A 21551-nucleotide genomic window follows, 5' to 3' on the forward strand; every position below is an offset into this window, starting at 1 on the left:
GGTTTACTTCTCTATGGCCAAAATACAAAATTATCTCCTTTGGGGATGTCTTTATTTGAAATATAATTATTTTAAATTTTTTGTCATTTTAGACTGTAGTCATTATTAGCGATATATTAAAGCAACACACCTGTTCTCTCACACCAGTGCTAGAGGTCAAAGGCAGCGAGAGCAGAAATGAAACACACAGGAGATCAATGAGGCTCAGACTGACAGTGATGGAGACTGACGAGTGATTCGGGAGTCTGATACCTTTGAGGATGTAGTCGGTGAGAAGAGCAGGAACTGTGTCACTGTCCTCACGCATGGCATGAAGAACTACAGAGAAACATAGAGACACAGTTATACATGTACAACACTACACACCCACAGCCTCGATAGTGTTCACATCCATAGTTTTAAACTGATTTAAGAAGCAGTAACATTATTAAACTAAAATAATAATAACAAAGTAATTTATAGAATTCAAATATGCACTACCACTCAAAAGTTTTTTTTTATTTGATCTATATTACAGTTAAAACAGTACTATTGTGAAATATTATTTAAAATAACCGTTTTCTATGTTAAAATCATTTAAAATAACTGTTTTGAAATGTATTCCTGTGTAGCAACAAACATTTCTGATTATTATCGATGTTGAAAAAAGTTTAGCTGATTTTGGAATAATTCTTTGATGAATAGAACGTTTAAAAGAACAGCACTGATTTGAAACAAAAACTCACTTCTGATCAATTTAATGCATCTTTGCTGAAAAGTATTGCTAAAAGTATTGCTTTCTTTCCAAAAACAAAAAAACCTACTGAACCAACTTTTGAACGGTATATTTTAATTGTATATTTAAATAATTCAAAATCAAATGTTTAAATTATTAATTAATATAATGACACAATCATTTATACTGTTCCAAGTTACAATTTGAAAGATTGTGTGAAGTTGCAGTATCTGAAGTTCACACAAGTGGCTGACCAAATTAGACTCAAATTAAAGTACAATTGTTATCAGATGACTGAAGGAATGTAATAGAGTTCATAAACTCACTCTTGGTCAGGATCTGCAGGTCTTCTACAGACGGCGCTCCGCTGCTCCTGTCGTACGGGATCACCGTCGTCAGATACTGAAAAACAGATAAAGGTGATTCGAAACATAAACACGAAGTCCACTTTTTAAAAAATTAGAGAACTTATGTAAAAAAAAAAAATAAAATCTTATTGAACAGATGTGTTTAAAGGGATACTCCACCCCAAAATGAAAATTTTGTCATTAATCCCTTTACCCCCATGTCGTTCCAAACCCGTAAAAGCGTTGTTCATCTTCGGAAAACATTATTTTGAATTATTATTTTGGAAAGGTATTTTGGATGAAAACCGGGAGGCTTGTTACCGTCCCATAGACTGCCAAGTGACTTACACTGTCAAGGTCCAGGAAAGAATGAAAGAAAACGACTTTATTTAACAATTCCTTTGTCAACAGTCTCCTCTGTGTCTCTCTACACAAAGTCATTATTTTAGTTTTCTTTGCTTACAAACAGTATTCTCATCGCTACATAACATTACGGTTGAACCACTGATGGCAGACGGATTATTTTGACGATGTCTTTCATACTTTTCTGGACCATGACAGCGTAACTTACTTAGCAGTCAATGGGACAGTAACAAGCCTCTTGAACGAACGAAGCTTTAACGGGTTTGGAACGACATTGGGGTAAGTGATTAATGACAAAATTTTAAAGCAGTATGAATTCAGCCAAATTATTGGATAGATGAACAGACGAGGGTTTGTGTAGATATTTGAAAATGTTCCAGTTCTAAAGGAATCTATGGAGAATTCTGCGGGTGTAGATTTTTTTTGTGTGGGCTTGCTAATGAGAAATTAGCATCCTTACGGTTCCTGGCACATGCGAGCGGTTGGATCTCTGTTCAGCGCCTGTGCTCTTTATCTTCCTCTTTTTCTTCAGCAGCTCTCGATGTTCTTTCTGTCGGTTCTGCACGTCGATGAGTGCCGAGATGAACGTGTTCTTCACCTCCTTCTCAAAGTCCAGCTCCTCCCTCACCGCCAGCTGATCGATCAGCTCCTCGGAGAAAGCCCGGATCTGCGTCTCCACTTCCTCCAGACGCTCCAGCAGCTCAGACACGCACAGGCCACGCAAGCCTGAGACCGAGACCAGCCAAAAGATCAAAGTCTGAAGTCATTCAAACACACGCTTATTTCCATTTCTACAGCACCGTTATTTCACAACACGCTCATTTCGACACTCCAGTTCTGTGTGAGATATAAAGATACGTGTGAACTTCCAACATAACAGCCCTCAAAGGTACTTAAACAGTTACCATTTTGGCAAAATACACTAGAATAATATCCTAATGCAGGGGTTCCCAAACTTTTTTTGAATCAGCTGAACCTCTCAGACATAAAATATTTACTTGAACATTCTGAGAAGTTATGTTAATAACTTTTCTCTGATGTTAGTTAATGATCAGATGGCATGCAAGTAAACAGATAGAATATATTAATAATTTTATTTATTCGTTTTTAAGTTACCTCCATATGGGGCTGCATGACTTGGCCAAAAATATAGCAATAATTGTTTGTCATATATTGTGACTGCGATTTGAACTGCAGTATGACATTTAACCTCATATGAAAACTATATATCTAAAAGTATAATTATATACATTTTATATCACAATTTTATTTAAGATATTAATTAATTGTGCAGCCTCTTCATTTAAATAAATGTAAGTAATATAATATAATATAAAAAGAACCATTTTAAAATCAATTAAATACTTTTGATCAACCCACAAACCCTCTGCAGCCATTTGGGAAAAATATTAACAGGCTCATATAAGTAACCATTTTATACAATTATTTAAGAAAACGGTCAGGAATAAAGAACTAAAACATATTAAGAGCAGTGAGAGGTTTTCTAGATTTCTATTGTTTTGATGTTTGATCAGTTAGAAAGACTGGCAACCATTACATTATATTTTTGTATCACTTGGATAAAATCCATAATTAATATTTATATATTAATCATTATCTAATTATCTGAGGCAGGGGTTCCCATAGTGGGAGATCATAAAAGAACTTGCAGGGGATTCTGAGTTAAGAATTTATATATTCTTCTTTGGGGAAGTCGTGGCCTAATGGTTAGAGAGTCGGACTCCCAATCGAAAGGTTGTGAGTTTGAGCCCCGGGCCGGCAGGAATTGTGGGTGGGGGGAGTGCATGTACAGTTCTCTCTCCACCTTCAATACCACGACTTAGGTGTCCTTGAGCAAGGCATCGAACCCCCAACTGCTCCCCGGGCGCCGCAGCTTAAATGGCTGCCCACTGCTCCGGGTGTGTGTTCACAGTGTGTGTGTGTGTTCACTGCTCTGTGTGTGTGCATTTCGGATGGGTTAAATGCAGAGCACAAATTCTGAGTATGGGTCACTTCACTATATATATATATATATATATATTAAAAAATATATATATTTAATATTTTTGTATAAAAAATGATTTTATATGATTTGTTATTTTATATATATATATATATATAAAAATAAACATTTTTTTATACAAAAACATTAAATGTAATTTTTTTTTTTTTATAAAAACAAATGAAAATAAAACAACAAAAATATTAAATATTTTATTTATTTACCTGCATGCCACATGACCATTAACCAACATCAGAAAACAAGACAAAAATTGAATTTTTTGAAATATTAATTTAAAGACTACTTCAAGTAAATATTTTAGGTCAAATGGCAAAAGCTGACAAAAGCTGTGAATACACACAGGCAGTACTTACGCTCCTCATAGCTGCTGCTGGATGCGGAGTGTGTGAGTGTGTGTAACTCTTGTGACATCAAGGAGAGGTCAAACTGAGATGGACTCTCGTGATCCTCATCATCTGGAGACTGTTGCATGATTTCTTCAATCTCCTCTATGACCTGATTAACACACAGTGTCAAGGAAAAGGTAATGCAAGTATCATAATGAAAATTATTATTGCATCAATGACTGGCCCTAACTGAAACTGTACCTGTTCTGCAGTGAACAGCGGCTCCTCGTTCACACATGCGATGATGATGGTGTGCATGTCCATCTGATCTCTGAGCTCCTCATCATCAGACACGTCAAGATCATTGACCTCCACACTCTGAAAACACACACACACACACATATACAGTGTGTCTGCACTGACTGATAGAAATGCATGGATGATTGGATGGACAGACGGATCTCACCTCTGGAGGCTGGAGGTTCAGTGTTGGCAGGTGTAGTGAACGTGTATGAGAGGTTTTCCAGTCCACTGGCATCACATTGCCATAGTTCTCTGTCAAAGTGTTCCATATCCTGCAAAATAAAGGAGAAAGACAGCATATACAAGATTTCATAAGGTTCATATATACATATAAAGTTCATATAAAGTTTTTGCTTCATACTCTTAATCCTGTAATAAAGCCTGGCGTGGAATAAAAGTCAGTTCCAAATGGAACAGTTTATTGTAACTTTATCCCAAAAAATAATAATAATAATAAAAAAGTTTGCGAGACATATTTGATGTCATGCTTCTGATATGCAAATATATGCAAATTGATGCAGTTGATGATATGTCTACGCCCAGAAACTGATCTTAAATTCTGATAGCTTGTAATAATGTAATTCACTAAGATTTAGCAAACAGCAAAGCAGACAATTTATGTAAAATATAAATATCAGCTGACACAATTGTATCTCTTAGTAATATGGCATAGTAAGATGATACTAATATTTTTTTTGATACTAATATACTAATATTTCGTTAAGCCCCGTAGTTTAATTTTTTTGTGAAATTAATAGGACCTTTTCAAAATACCCTAACAAAAATGGTACTCCAATGTTTTTCAAAGAATACCATGGTAAACTATGGTACTTGATTGTAGTGTAAATAAAGAATCACTGCCAAGATATGAAACCTTACCACTAATTCTAGCACAACCTCGCGTTATTTACTTTAAGCAATTAAAACTGGAGCAAGTATATTTATACAACCATATTTACTATTTAAAACATATGAAAAAAAATATATATTTTGAGTATGTTTTTGTCACTCACTCGTCATCGCGCAGCAGCTCGCGTTCACTCACTGCGCTCACAGAGACGCTCGTGCACGCGCTGCTGGAGAACGGGAAGCTCGCGCTCAGCGTCTCGTCGAAGGATGCGACGCTTTGAGTCTGCGGTGAATTCTCCGGTCCCACGGTCCAGCTGCTGTGTGAATCAGCCGCTTTGAATTCGTTAAAATCCTCCCAGTCTTCATCAAGCAGAGCCACCGGGGCCGCCATAACTGCGGCGGACGACGGCACACAGAGTACGCGCACGCACTAGAGGGGGGTGGGGCAACGCTGCCACGCAAACACGCGTAATCAAAGCCGCTTTTAAAACTTATTTACGAGGATCTCTTTTAAAACTTTGTACCTGTAAGAAAAAAAAGATATTGAAACTCGGACTGTTTGCTTTTTTCATAAATTTTTTATTTATTTGTTTGCTTATGTATTAATTTGAAAGGATTTTATGTAGCCTATGTGATTTTGCACGTTTTCTTTTTCGCTGTTTATCTCTGGTTTATGAATGAATGGTTTATTTATTTAGTGGTCTGACATCCATGTTCTGTATTAAATGATTACATAAAAAATACGATTTATTTTATTTTTACGGTTTTACTGTAATTATGGTTTTTATGTATGCATTTTAATTATTTGTATTTTTTTTAAATGTTTATTTTTCTAACTATATTAACTTTATTATGTTGTAATTATATCTGAGTTTACATATTATTTTAATAAAAAAAATTCAAATAATAAAAATAATGGAACAGACCAATCTAGAAATGTAATCAACAATAAATAAATACAATTAACTACAGTTTATATATATATATATATATATATATATATATATATATATATATATATATATATATATATATATATATATATATATATATATATTTTACAGTACCATCTGCATCTATTATGATTTCATGATTCCACTTTTTGAAGTACTTTCTTTAGGGAGATAATTTTCATCACAAATGTAAGGAATTTGTTCCCAGTTTAACCCAAGCAGGCCAGATGAAATGCTTCATTATTTTTCAAAACCCTGAATGCTTTATTGAAAATATGCATACATAACACATCTCCTACACAACAATACAAAACAGTTCAATCACTTCTGAAATAACACATTTAATGCAAATGGATGCAGTTATCATGAAGGAAACCTCTCACATGTCTGATTCACAGTCAAACATGAGAGCAACACACCTGCAGTTAGCTGGAAAAGAAAGACCCTCTTGCATATGGTTAGTAGAGTACACAAAGCCCACAGTACAAGAGTAACAATACTACCCCCATCATCATATGCATTACTAATATGTCCACTGCTGTAAGAAGCAGGCTTGTTTTAGTTCTTTAAAACAACGAGGAGTAATAGCCAAATAAAACCTCTCTCAGATCAGCTAAATCGACAGCAAAGATGTGTCACAGTGCACAAGCATTAGCTTTGGTCCGAGCAGCGACCAATTATTGTTGAGATTTTATGCGCTTTTTTTTTTGCTTATGGCACAAAATGGTCCTCAAGTAAACAGGCAAAATTCAATGAAAACCAAAACAGGCAGATGTCACTGACCAATTCAAAGCCATTCTATATCAAAATCCATTTACAAATCTTTAATAAGTGGAAAATCATCAAGTAATTGCTTTTTAGTCGGATTTCCACAAGCGGTCAAGTTGGCGAGGATAAAAATGTCTCTTTAATAAAGTGACCTAACTTTAGAAAAGTTTTTCTGGATACTTTGGATTTCCGATTGAACTTCCACCTGCGAGGCAAAGGCCGGGGTGTTTAGCACCATCTTATAACTGCGGAAAGCACATGTGGATGTCATTAAAACTATGGTTAATGCAACTATTTTTTTAAATGGAAAGAGCGCCAATAATGCTTAAATAAAAGTTTCTTTTAAAAAAGAGGAGACAATTTATCTGGTTATAGTTTAATATAATGATACAGAGAATAAAGTCAACCCCCCCAAAAAAAAGTTGAATAAAATGAAATATTGTAACCAAAGAAAGGAACAAAAACTTCCATAAAAACAGGCAGAAAAGCATTTCTTTTCAAACATTTAATATCAGTCCATAGCAAATATTTATCTCCAAAAATGGGATTCAAAAGCTGGATATTTGGTGTAAACAGCTCAGGGATTGTGACTGAGTGTATATTACTTAACTAGTATACAGGATGAAATGTAGTGCGGTCAGAGACGGTTTATTTTAACGCTGGTATGCCTGCTGCAAGAAACATCACACGGGGCTCTCAGCTCAAACGTTGCTGCATAGGTCATTTATACACTACAAAAATCTGACTGACAGTTTGAGTGTCACAGTATTTTTCTGTTTAAAGCTCAGTCAATTTAATTTTGTACTAATATAACAAAGTCTCTCCCGAACGCCGGTATGTGATGAAAACAAGGAACTTTGCGAACAGCTTTCTTAAAAAAAAAAAAAAAAAAAAGGTTCTCAAGTTTTTGTTCCACAGATGAAGTTCTCCGGCGCTTTGATCAGATTCTGTTTTCTGTTAAAATAAATCGTACGCCTAAACAAGGGACACACTCACGCTGGTGTGAAAACAGTGCCACATGCGAACGTATACCAACTTTAGGCACATTTGAACATTCACATACAAACACACACATACAAACACACACAAACACACACACACGGCTGTGCTACAGGAGGGATGCTGAAGCAGAATTCAGTCAAACATTTAAACTCTCTGTGACCTCTGACCCCTGCTGATGCATGACGTGGGAGTCCATCTGAAACCAATGCATTTGTGTTCTGAAATACAAAAAAAAAACAAAAAAAAAAAAACAACCTACAGCACTCCATCATCATCAACACTAAAGCCCAAGCTGATCAACTGCTAAAGGAACAAAAGAGAGAATTGCTAGGACTAGAATATATATATATTTTTAAAAAGTGCTTCATCCTCTGCTGCTGGAGGATCGAGAGCGAGAGACAGAGAAGAACACAGAGTGTGGGTTTATACACCCACCCGGGCGCTCCAGCTCTCGTCTTCAGGCCTAATGAAAGGGTAATAATGGGAACAGCCACGGGAATCCCGTGGAGGGAAAGAGATCAGATCCATCGGTATGGAAGCGGGTCGGATCAGCGTCAGGTCTCTGCTGCCTCCAGACTCTTGAAAGCCAGGTTCTGGATCTCTTTCGTGTTTGTACTCGTGCGTCGTTGTGGAGGAGGACAATGCTGTAATCGTGTTTTTCTCTGTTGGATTTCGCATTTGCGAAGTCATCTGTTCCAGGGCTGCCATCAACTGTCCATACTACTGCAACTCTCTGAGAAAATCAGAGAAAAATCAACTTTTATTCATCGACAGTGACTGTACAGACATTTATAATGTTACAAAAGATTCATTTCAAATAATGTCATTCTATTGAAGTTTGTATTTGTCAAAAATATGAAGCTGTACAACTGTTTTCAACATTTTAACATGTTTCTTAAGCAGCAAATCAGCACATTAAAATGATTTCTGAAGGATCATGTGACACTGAAGACTGGTGGAATGATGTTGAAAATACAGCTGTGCATCACAGAAATAAATTACATTTTAAAATATACGCAGTACACAACAGTTATATTAAATCGTAATAATAATAGCCATTTTACAGTTTTTTTACTGTATTTTTTTTATAAATACAACCTTGGTGAACACAAGAGACATATATATATATGAAAAAACAACTACAAAATTCTGAACAATAGTTGATCAAATAAGAGGGATTTACACACACACAAAGAAAACAACACCACCACAAAAACACTTTAAGATATGGTTATTAGATTTTTTTCTCCAGACTGTTCCTTAGGAGAGTGTTGTACTAACAAAATAAAAATCTATCCTTTTGTTAAATTATGACTAAGCAGTGCTACTATTCATTGGAACAAAAACTTCAGTCACATCAGAACAGTGAAAAAACTTGTTTGACAACATTTGAGCTTTTGTAAGTCTCATTCTCACTGACAAAATAGTCTCTGTTCCTTATATCAAAGAAGACGCTTGTTTATGCATTCATGACACAATCATACATAATGTTCTACTGGCTGAATGTCCAACAGCCTCAAATAAGATTCAACTGTAACTAAGTAGTTAAATCGTTTTTCAAAAATGTTTAAAGCCAACATAAAGGAGTCACAATCCATTTTATTTCTGTAACATGCATTTCAATATGAAACGGGCCATTCAATTAAATACATTACTTAAATGTAAAAAAAAACATGCAGAATGGTGTTTTCTTATTGCAATTAATTATTGCAAGAAAATTATTTTTTTAAAAATATGAAATAAACCCCCCCCCCCCCCCCCAAAAGTTATAATTTAATTATTTATAAAATGTACTGGAAGTTGTGAAGTTTTATACAGCAGGTGGTTGGAAGTCAGTTTATAAATAATAATACTTAATGACTATTTTCCTAATTTCGTTGCATGCAGGAAATACAATGACAATAAAGGCATTCAATGTATTTTATATTTTCCAAAAAAATAAAAACAAAATCTGTTATCAATTATAATTGTATAATTGTCTATATGACATATTTGGAAGTTAGAAAAATTTAACAAATTAATCTTATTTTCATATTAAAAATGTTTAAATAAGACAATGTTTTTTAATTGCATAATATATGCACAATGAGACCAGGAATGTGAATTAAGTCATGCTGAATTTAAGAACATTATTGAAACTCAATAATAAACTCAACTTAGATTATCCATGTTTGAATTATCATCAATGAATCTGAAGAATGGAACTCTCAGGGTTATTACACTTCCTGTTTGTTCTGTGATTGGATAGCATGTCTGTACCATTGAGGCCGTCCAGCTCTTGTGCTTCCAAGAAGGGTGCAGGTCCCCAGATACGGACTGTGCCATCGTCAGAAGCGCTGGCCATAAGACTGGGAATACAGGGGTTCCAGCTGACACAGTTCACTGTGCGTGTGTGTCCCGTCAACTCCATGATCGGCAGCTCACTGCGCTTGTGCCAGATATATACCTTATGATCTGAGAGACGGCATATATTGAGTGAGAACGATTCATAAGAAATGCACCTGAAGATGCTGAGGAATAAACCAAAGTACCTTCACTGCCGCTAGCGATGAAATCCTCGTTGTGTCCACCGAAGCAGGAGTGAATGGTGTAGAAGCCCTGTGACACACCCTGAAACTTCCTGACCAACACACGGTCCTGTAGGTCCCAGAGATGAACGCCCTGTTACCAACAAACATGACATTTGGTTAGGACAACTGTGTACCACAATGTCATTTATAGATGGTAAATAATGTACAGACAACATTGCAAATCAAATTTTCAAAATGTGAAAAATAATTGTAGGAATTATTCATAATATGTTTTAATTAATTATAAAACATCACACAGTTTGACCTAAAATAATAAATCCCATAAGAGTATCACTGCTGCAATAAAATAACACTATTCTCAAAAATAATTATTCTCCAAAAATAAATCACAATTCAAATAAAATATTATTAAAATTACTTAGAAAAATTAGAAATACAATTTTAATATTTAGCAATTTTTAACAATTATCATTACCAACTATTACACTATTTCAATTAATACTGCTGTAATAAAATAACACCAAATTCCGAATAGTTACGGAAAATTAATGAATTAGAAAAAATTTTAAATATCATTTTAATATCAATAATTTTAAATAATTATACCAAAATGTTTAATTACATAAATTGATTGAAAGGTAGCAAATATATAAGAAAATATAACTGCAGTAAAAAATTTGAAAATAATCAGAAAAATTCAAAATAAAAGTTTCCATTTATTATGTTTTTAAAAAACTATTCTTTTATTAAAAACATTAATAAAAAAATAAAGTAAACATTTTGGATATTGTAATAATAACGATGAAACACGTTTGAGTCACATCTGCTTACCTGATTTGCTACATTTAACAAAGCTAATCTTCCATTCTTAGAAACAGTGAAAGACATTATCGGATGATCCTCCTGAACTCTAGAGTACGAACAGAGAGAAGCGAAAGGTCAGACAGAGTTTTCAAAACTCATGATAATCGAGTTGAAGAGCTGCATACATGTTTCTGTCCGTTAGGTCCTCGAAACTGTATCCACGGATCCTCTGGTGCGTATCAGAGGCGAGAACAGTGCGGCCGTCGGCCATACACCACAGGCACTGCACACGCACGCCTTCCCATGACTCCAACAGGTTTCCTTCAAGATCCTGCCCAATCACATCCAACAAATCATTACTAAGGGTAGCCTGGCAAATCCTGTCAATCCAACCTCTTTAGTCCCGTTCTGAACTTACACACTGGTAAAACTGCCCTCTCTGTCCTCCCGTAACGAAGCGCTTGCCGTCAGGGTTCCAGGCAACGCTGGTCAGGCTGTCCTCATGAGACTGACTCATCTTTGTCCGCAGTTCTCCTGTCTGACCGTCAGGTGGAAAAGAGAGTCAGAGGTCAGTGCTGAGCTAAAGAAAAAAAAATGAAGTCTGTATCTAAAATGCTTGAGTGGAAAATCATGATTAGTGATTAGTAGTCAACCAATAAGGGTGGCCAAATGCCAAAATAAAGCTGATATTTATTACTAGATTTAATTCAAAAATAAAAATAAAAACACAATAGTTATATGAAATAAAAACGTATTTAAATAACTTGAATTTAAAAGAAAACTAAATTAATAATGTAATACAATTTAACAAAAAATAAAATGATTTTAAAAAAATCTAAAACTAATTTTTTATTATTTTTAATAAATATTTCATTACGTTTAAAGAAAATAACTATTGAATTTAAAGACAGCAAATAGGATAACACTGCTGCAATAAATTTAAATATGTTTGAAAATAATTTGGGAATTAATAAATATTTTAATAAAAATGATCATTTTAAAACACATATTTCTAAAACATTTTAATAATTTTTATTAATACATTTATATTCTGTCATGGCTGAAAACTATTTTGGATACTGTATATTGTAATAATAATGACAATTCTCTTAGTCACTTTCAACATACGCTTTTTGCAACACACTGACGAGCAAAGGTTGTGTTTTAAGCACCTAGTAGATGCTTGCCTTTGTCTTTGTCTATGTATTTTATATTTTCCAAGTAGCCACAGTGAATGATAGAAAATGTAAAATGAGCCTCAAATGTGGCTGAACGAGTAGTTTTAAACCTCCTATTATCCTTCCATTTTCTATCATCTTTACACCAATTGTACATCAGTAAACAATACACACTAAATTAGAGTCCACCATTACAATTGATAATACTTTAAAACAATTAAAAACAGGCAGTTTCTACCATGATTCTTCAATTGACAGAATATCCTGAGCTCAAAGAAAATCTGGGTAACTATGTGTTCAATGGGTGCTCTTCATCTTACACAATCATGACTTGAAATCAGCATTAGATCAGTGCAGATTTAGAAAATCTCTTGCTAGAACCCCAAAAATGCATATATCATTAAGTGTTTACCTGAATGTTCCATAGCCAGAGTTCGGAGCAGTCGTCAGGACCGCAGGCGATCAGGTAAACATCATCAGGACTCCAGGCAAGATACGACACACCGTACGCGTGACCCTCCAGAGTCCGTACCAGCTTGAGCTGATGCGAGTCCTGTGTGTGTGAGAGAGCACATTAGTCCATTTATTCGAGATGCTCAAACAAACAGAAAAATGTTCTGCTGCATGTGACAAATGTCTTCACTCACCGGCTCCACCTGCCAGATAATCACAGTCGTGTCTTTTGAGCCGGTGGCGAGTTTAGTGCCGTCGTTAGAAAACTTGCAGAACCAGACTTCATTGCAGTGCTCTGTGAGGATCTGCTGCGTGTAACAGGGAAACTGTTTCCTGCAGACACAAGTGCAGACGATACATGTGAAATCTCTGAGGATGGAAGGGTGCGTTAGACAGAGTAAACGAGGCACACCTGCTGCAGACGTGATCCAGGAGTAAGGACACGGAGTCCAGACTGGAGTCCAGTTTGGTGTTGTGATAAAGACAGCGATCTCTCTGCATCTCCACGGCCTGTCTGAGCAGCGTCTGCAGCCGCCGAGGGGGCAACATTACAGAGGGGGGCAGGTACGCTAAAAACACACACACACACACAATCATAAACACAGACATATGATATGAAATAATAGACAAATGAGTAATTAGCAAAAGACTGTCTATGAACGAGAAAAACTGCCATCACACAGTATGAGCTAAACCTGACAAATTATACATTCTAGGATGTCCTTAAACAATTAAAATTAAGTGAAGTAAAGCTTTCTAAAAATGCAAAACATTTATTTTAGGTGTCTTCATTCATTATAACATTCATAATTATGTCATTTTAATACTAAAAAGTTATAAATATTATATAAATCAGCAGGGAAAGAAAGTGGCAGCAGAAGTACGCTAAATCTGAAAAAAAAAAAAGTAAACCAATCTAAAATGCAAAAAGTTATTTTAAGGTGTCTAAATAGAAGTACTATAAAATAATATTATAAAAATTTGTTAAAATAATAAATTACACAAAAGTAACACAAAAAACTACTTACAATATAATTGTTTATTTATACAAGTTAGCAATAATTGTTTACTCTATATTAATGTGTATTTACATGTACTTATAGTAATAATAATAAATTATGCTTAATTACACGCAACAAACGCAAGAAAAAAAACTATATTAAATACAAATATTTAATTAATATTACTCAGTACTTAAACATTACTTTTGTTAATGGTGAGCAGAGTTGTCTATTTAGTTCAATAAATAATGGTTTAGATATCATGATATTTAGGCTATAAAATTATACATTTGGTTGGTTTGTATTGGTGATTTAATATGTAAATCATATGCATGTAGCCCATGAGACTGGCGCTTAGATCATAGTGCAGCGCAGTGAAAAAAAAAGGTTGAGAACCACTGGTCTAATTATACTCTATAAACGTTGTTTGAAAATAAAGTGTAATCACTATTCTAGATGCTAGAATAGGCAGAAAAATTACAAAGGTGGAAGGATGTGCAACTGGTCATAATCTGTATTGACAGCCTTTGGGTTTCCTGTGTCACCACTTCGTATTTATTTTGATATATTTTGCATCCCTAATAAAATCAATAGCTACGGTCTGCAAGTCTTTGGTATGTCTTGTAAATGTTTGTGTGGTTGCACACTCACTCTGGAGTTTGTCCAGTAATCTGCAGCGTGATCCAGCGCCTTTTCCCTCCCATTCAGCCTTTGCCTTCAGATCCTCAGGATGACTACACATCAGATACCTTAAAACACACAGCCAATCAGAGTGAGCCATTGACAGCTGTCACAGCCAATCACAGAGTGATTACCATTTTCTTTAGAGAACAATAGTAGGAAATTGGAAATAGAAGAGAAATAAATAAACTTTAATAAATCTTTAGCAATAACATATAAACCGTTCAGGATAGAGAAGTTGTTTATGAATATCAATAACGCGAGTATGTTAATGCACATGCATGCATTTGGTACCCGCTGAGCACGTGGATTCGATCGGTGTTGTATTTGAGTGGAGTCAACTCTCCTCTCAAAACCTGCAGAGCTTCCAGAACTTTTCCATCCTCCAAATACTCCAGATACTTCTGCTGTAATAGCAGAAACTTCATCCGCTGGAACCAAAGAGAGAGAGAGAAAAAAAGAATCACTTTCAGTAGCACTTTAGTGACTCATTTATCAAATGTGTGGCTGAATAGTCCACTTTATATTCACACAACAGTTACCATTAAAAACATGGTTAGAACTAAAAAGGCATAACACAGGGACACAGACAGGGTGAAAGCGAAGACAATTGGGTTTCACTTAAATCAACCAGACTCTGGTCTTCACTGAGAACTACAAACACTAATCTGGGCAGACTAGTTTTGACATAAAGGGGCACCAAGTTTAAACCTAAATATGACTTATTTTTTTACTGTTGTTACAAGCTAGCTAGTTAATAACCCTCTAATTACCCTAATTTAAGTGAACAGATGGTGCAACCTTAGCCAGAAAGATTACTACAACACTTGTTCCAGATGAAGCTTTCAGTATTAAAAGTGCACGCGTGTGAGTCCGGTGCTCTTACCACAATAGCGTTGGGTGAATGCATCAATGCTTTCAGCTCGTTGAGGTCGTTTTCAGCCTGTGTCCCACAAAGAAACAAAAGCGTCAGTTCAGCATTTTTTTGGGGGGGGGGGGGGGGGGGGTATCACTATCAACCATATAGGGTTTAGTTAAGTCATTTGAACTTTTTAAAAAATACTTAAAATTAAATTGGCCCCCAAAAGGATCTGGACACTTCAGTAATGCTTTAAATGTCTGAATGTCTTTGCATTAGATTAGAAAACCAAAAAGATCAAAAAGCAAAACACAGATTTGAATTCTAAAATCAATACACATATTGTTTTAACTAATGATGAAACCAATGAAAGTGAGGTAATTTTGACTTTGATTCCTCAATGCGCTATCACTTTAAAACTAATCAGCATTTTCTGAAAAAAGAAAAAGTATGTTTTTAAGTTTGCCTCTATATGCAGTCGAACGGGACAGGACAGGAGCAGAAAACTAGGAACAAATTAGATGGAAAAACAGGATTCAGCTTTGCCACTGTTAGTTCAGGGAGGGAGAAGACAAGGAAAAGTAAAAATAAACCCAAAACCCCGTCAGAAACGGCTGCTTCAGCGGTCCAAACAGCTCTTCGAGACAGAAGCACGATCAACTAAATGTGCAAACAATTTCTAGATTTTATCTTATCCCACCATGAGCTCTGAAAAGCATTTTCCTAAAGGTTGAGCATGATTGTTTTTTCTGCCTTTCATCTTAGAGCTTGGTTTTAATAGTCCAAACTCTCCGAAGTTCAGATGAGAGATGGTCAAATAAAATTGCTTCTTCTTGTATAAAGCATTACATAACTGGATTGTTTTTATTTCCACCAATTTAAATTACACTGCAGTCAGAAATATGAGTCCACTTTTCAAATGGCCCCAGACTCTCTTCTTTTAATTTGGTTATGAAGTAAACAGGAAAAGGAAAGACCTGAAACCATGTTCTGAAAAAATCACACTTGCGGTTAGAGAATAACTGCTGCATTAAAGGATCAACATTTTTAAGATACAGTCTTGGCAAAGCTTTTTCAGAGACAAGAATAAAACTCTATGCATGCAAATCCAGAAGGAATTAAGCTTTTTTTTTTTTACCACTTTCCATCGTACCCTCATTTCTATACACATTTACATGACCTTTGACCTACAGTTCACCCATCACTCAGCATGATCAGATCTTAGTAAACACTACTCATTTAGAACCCTATGCTTTCCACAACAGTATTATTAAAACAGTTTTTTAAGGAATATCACAATTTTCTGAAGTTTTAATTTAAACAATAAACCTCTCTTGGACACCACTTTGTTTGTCAAAAAATGAAAGGAATTAAAATGAAAGGAATTGTTCAAATTTAATTAGATTTTATTACAAAGGATGAATTAGACTAAATTGTTAAAGTTTTATATTAATTTATATTAGCACCATATTTGATAGATTTTGTATTTTATCATACAAAAAAAAGGTTTAAATGCAGGACTTATGGAAAAATATATGGAACTATTAGTGTTAAAATATAATAAATTAAGGAATTGTTAATTTTTATTTATTCAATTGATTATTAAAATTACAAATGACCTGCTTCTTGCGTCAGATAAAGGCTGCTTCTCATTGATGATTTTACTTGATCTTAGTGCAGCGTTTGACACCATAGATCATGACATACTCATAGATAAAACTATACAGGTAATCAAGGGCAGGCTCTAAGATGGTTTAGATCCTACCTGTCCGATCGCTTCCATTTTGTTTATTTAAATGGGGAGTCCTCTCATTTATCACCAGTAAAATATGGAGTGCCACAAGGATCTGTCCTAGGTCCTCTTCTATTTTCAATATACATGTTGCCCCTTGGTAATATTATTAGAAAATACGGGATTAGTTTCCACGGTTATGCTGATGATACTCAACTATATACATCAACAAGACCAGATGAACCTTCTAAATTATCTAAGCTAACAGAGTGTGTTAAAAATGTAAAAGATTGGATGACCAATAATTTTCTCCTACTAAATTCGGATAAGACGGAGATATTACTTATTGGACCTAAAAAAAATAAAAAAATAAATAAAAAAAAACAGTACACAGAATCTCTACAGTTTGCAACTAGACGGATGTACTGTTACTTCCTCTACAGTCAAATCTCTAGGTGTTATATTAGACAGCAACTTGTTTTTTGAAAACCATATTTCCCATGTTACAAAAACAGCATTCCTCCATCTTAGAAACATTGCAAAGCTACGAAATGTTACCCGTTTCTGATGCAGAAATGCTAGTTCATGCATTCATGACCTCTAGACTGGACTATTGTAATGCACTTCTAGGTGGTTGTCCTGCTTCTTCAATAAACAAGCTACAGGTAGTCCAAAATGCAGTGGCTAGAGTCCTTACCAGGTCAAGAAAATATGATCATATTACCCCAATTTTACAGTCTCTGCACTGGCTACTATCAGTAACAAATTATTATTACTTACCTATAAGGTCCTTATGGGCTTAGCTCATGCGTACCTATCTAGCCTTATACCACGTTACAACCCATCACGCTCCCTAAGGTCACAAAACACTCTCTCTGTTTAAATCTAGATTAAAAACGCATCTCTTTCGCCAAGCATTCGAATAATGCAGCACTTAAATTGTGACTGCTGTTGCATCTGATCAAATGTGCATTCTTATTCTTTAGCTTGGGTTAAACTAATTAATTTTACTTTGTTGGAAAAGCAGCTACGCTAATGATGTCTCTATTTGTTTCTCTGTTTTGTAACTTGGATTTACACAAGCTCCAGTCTGGATCCAGAACACCTGAGAAGAGATGATGCTGACCCTCAGAGGACCTCAGATGATGCTAACCCTGAAACAACATACAGAACTAACAAATATTGTTACTTTGCAATCACATTATAACTGTAGTTAATAATGTTCATCGTCTGGTTGACTATGTCTTGTATAATTTGTTTTTGAAAATTCCTGTCATTTGCACATAAACTGATCACCACTTTTAGGCTACTACTAAATATTGTGGAACTTAATTTTCTGTAAAGTTGCTTTGCAATGATTTGTATCGTAAAAAGCGCTATACAAATAAACTTGAATTGAATTGATTATTAAAATGCATTTAATCCAATGAAACAAAATTTTACTAATTAAAATGGTACAATACTAACAGAATTTGGGGGGGGGGGGCTAAATGAAATTTGGGAGATAATATGGATTTCTTAGTGCCCTGTTTATTGTTCTTCAATAATGTGAATATTTCCAAGTGTAGTAAGATATTTAATGAGGTAGAAAAAAGTAGCCACTTCCATTAGGAACTGACTTGATTGGTGAAATTGAAAGAAAAGGAAGTGACCTGTGGCCAAGTATGGTGACCCATACTCAGAATTTGTGCCTTGCATTTAACCCATCCAAGGGCACACATCAGTGAGTAGTGAACAAACACATACACCGTGAAGTGCGTGAACATATGCCCAGAGCAGTGGGCAGCCAATACAGTGGTGCCCAGGGAGCAGTTGAGGGTTCGGTGCCTTGCTCAAGGGTCTCACCTCAGTCGTGGTCCCTGTTGCACCTGAGACTCAAACCCGTGACCTTTGGGTTACAAGCCCAACTCTCTATCCATTAGGCCACTACTGCCCACAAAAGTGTGTTTGTTTATTATTACTTTATTTAGCACCATGCCAACTACCACAAGTAAAAAATAGACAAAGTAAATAAATATCAACACATAAAAAAATATGTCTGGTAAGAAATTATCTTTGATTAAAAATATCTAAAATAAAATCTGGACTCACTTCATCAAAACTGTCAATAAGATCCAAAAAAATTAAAACACTTTTCATAAGAATAGGAAAGTTTGGTTGAAAGTCAGCCAAAAAATAAAGACTAAATTTTCTTTACTATGTGCTGATACAGCATCATGAAAAACAAACCCAAGGAACGCAATTAAGAAAGTACTGGGCATGAAATTGTGTCAACTGTGACCAAAACAGGATAAAAGTGGCATAAACCGACAAAATCAGGACATTATATATGAAGTGTGGCAGGAGCTCACCTTGTCCCATTCGCCTTCCATGACATGGTTCCGGAATTTTGTGGCTGATGGATGCTCCAGTCTACAGCCAGATTCCTGCATCAACAAATCCACCGTCTGACTGGAAAGAGACAATACATGACAGTGCATTCAACACTTATTTTTCGAACCTTTATCAAAAACAGTAACTGAAGCTTGATTGTATGTATTTGTCGTCTTTGAGTAAAACAACAACTAAAAGCTCAAGCGTGCATCCCATCTGACATAAAAAGAAAGTTAAAAGACCAACTATCAACTTTTGAGTTCCTAGCATATGTTTCATAAAATCGATAACACACTCTGTCCTTGCTATATTATGAAAATAATCACAAGATGATAGGGTTCCGGGGGATTTTGTATGTACCTGCATCACTCGGCCACATCCAAACTAATATCAGTACTCTTATGTGTGTCATATTGCTTTATTATGGCGTGTAATGGTCCTATATTCAAAATTTAACATTTCTGTACATATATTTTTAGCTGAACAAAGCCAGGATAACACAGATGAGCTCAAACATACAGATAGAATTGATAGCAGTGATTGGGATGCTACAGACAGATGAAGGCTTCTAAAACAGAGTGAAAGTGTTTTGAATGCAGGGTCTGACAGAATGACGTCATGCTATGATTACAAAAGAGAGAGAGAGAGTGTGTGTGTGTATGTGTGTGAGGGGGAGGGGATGGGTGTTTTCAGTTCCCTTGATGCTTTAGTTTATCTAGTAGTCTAGATCTCGGAGTTGTGTGTTCAAGCACGCATATATGGATTGTTCTGGATTCACGTTTTGTGGTTTGAATCTGAAAAGCAGCTGATGGCTTTAGCAGATCTCCACTCAAATTAGATTCAAGCTTCTTCTAATGTAAACCAGCTGCTGCTACACACACATTCCACAGCCGCCATTAAAAGACAACCACACACAAAATGTCATAATTATTTGATAATGCGTAAACACACATATGTAATAAACCAGCGAATGGATGTTGATTTGTAATGAATTCATCTCTACGTTACTTTTGACACTATTAAAGCTAAAATATGTTTCTGGGCCCGACTAATTCTTGACACAGACGTGCATCTGTGATCGCATCTCTCTTTCATGTGTAACTGTATGATATTCTAGATTAAATTTTTGATATATGTATCTAATTTTCTGGGAGAATAAAGGTTTTGACTGTCACTGAACGCGATTTTTAAATCTCGATGTCGCGAGCTCGCTTCATTGGATCACATAACGGGTGCAAAATCTGGGATCTGTCAAACCAGAAATGACTCGGTCCGGGTGTGTACGACAACACTTACTTCAGCCCTAACCCGTTCAGATGCTGTCCGATGAGGCGGATCACGTCCTCCTCCGCCTGAGACAGACGCTTCTTCTTCTTCAGGGAACCCGAACCAGTCCCGGAGGCCCCCGAAGCCGAGCCTGCGTTGCTCTGGAGGCCGTTGGCATCCCCGTTCTGCGCGCTGGCCGGGTGGTTCTGCTCCTGTCCTGTCCCGTTCGACTGCATGTTGGTGCCGGTTCGGCTGAGGTGGGTCGCTGACGAAAGGCCTGCTGAAGCCCCGGGCTCTCCTACTCCCTCCGCCGCCGAGGATCGGTGCTTCTTCCGCGGGGGCGGCGACGCTCCACCGGTGTCCGAGTCGGAGGAGGAGGAAGCGGAGGCCAGAGTTTCCTCACCGAGAGCGGCCGTGGTTAGAAGCCGGTGAAGCCCGGGGGAGGGGAAAGAGGCCTCGGACTCCCGCGGTCCAGAGCGCGTTCGGTGCGAGGCTCGTTCGGTCGTGTTGTTGTTGTTGTTACTCTCCAAACAGCTGCTGCAGATCGAATGGCGTCCAGACGCTCTGACGTCACCGGACATTCCCCTGCTGCCTCACTTCCGGACGGCGCTCCCGCCAAAAGGGGGCGCACGCATTAAATTACCACCGACTCATAATTCATCAATAATTATGTTAATTTACCATTTATAGAGACTTTAACAGATTATCAGAGCACTGGATATATTCAAAATCTATAAAATTGTTTATGGTTGACAATAGCCCTTACAATCCTTTACTTATTAATGTTATCACATATAGCCACCTATCTATCTATCTATCTATCTATCTATCTATCTATCTATCTATCTATCTATCTATCTATCTATCTATCTATCTATCTATCTATCTATCTATCTATCTATCTATCTATCTATCTATCTATCTATCTATCTATCCTTCAAATGACAAGTGTTTCTACATTTTTCACTATATTACATTCATCACTAGATTTGTTTACTAGACTTCTGGTTACTAGACTTGTGTT

At 36.0% G+C, this 21551-nt stretch overlaps 2 protein-coding genes across 3 annotated transcripts in view; both read right to left on the reverse strand.

The window, feature by feature from the left end:
• fez2b (fasciculation and elongation protein zeta 2b) overlaps positions 1-5381 on the reverse strand; it is an 18670-nt gene extending 13289 nt beyond the window's left edge. Inside the window, exons 1-8 of one of the 2 annotated variants that reach the window (XM_059512146.1) lie at positions 5091-5381; positions 4241-4349; positions 4036-4152; positions 3802-3943; positions 1886-2151; positions 1042-1117; positions 253-318; positions 131-149 (exon numbers count right to left, since the gene is read on the reverse strand). In XM_059512146.1, the coding sequence (XP_059368129.1) occupies positions 139-149; positions 253-318; positions 1042-1117; positions 1886-2151; positions 3802-3943; positions 4036-4152; positions 4241-4349; positions 5091-5317 (1014 nt within the window). In that variant the 5' untranslated portion in view covers positions 5318-5381 and the 3' untranslated portion in view covers positions 131-138. The remainder of the gene's footprint in view (positions 1-130; positions 150-252; positions 319-1041; positions 1118-1885; positions 2152-3801; positions 3944-4035; positions 4153-4240; positions 4350-5090) is intronic. The other variant, XM_059512145.1, reaches the window with a different exon arrangement.
• A 2145-nt stretch (positions 5382-7526) lies between these two features.
• LOC132106454 (WD repeat-containing protein 26-like) lies at positions 7527-21134 on the reverse strand. Its single transcript, XM_059512147.1, has 14 exons — positions 20558-21134; positions 19240-19339; positions 15184-15240; positions 14592-14728; positions 14268-14365; positions 13028-13184; positions 12810-12948; positions 12575-12715; positions 11403-11522; positions 11170-11315; positions 11012-11090; positions 10181-10310; positions 9909-10103; positions 7527-8382 (listed from the first exon to the last, which is right to left on the reverse strand). Exons 1-14 carry the CDS (start codon positions 21106-21108, stop codon positions 8357-8359), a joined length of 2076 nt encoding a protein of 691 aa, XP_059368130.1. The 5' UTR covers positions 21109-21134; the 3' UTR covers positions 7527-8356.
• Positions 21135-21551: the final 417 nt, after the last annotated feature.

Source organism: Carassius carassius, chromosome 27 (assembly GCF_963082965.1).
Source record: "Carassius carassius chromosome 27, fCarCar2.1, whole genome shotgun sequence".
Classification (NCBI taxonomy): Eukaryota; Metazoa; Chordata; class Actinopteri; order Cypriniformes; family Cyprinidae; genus Carassius; species Carassius carassius.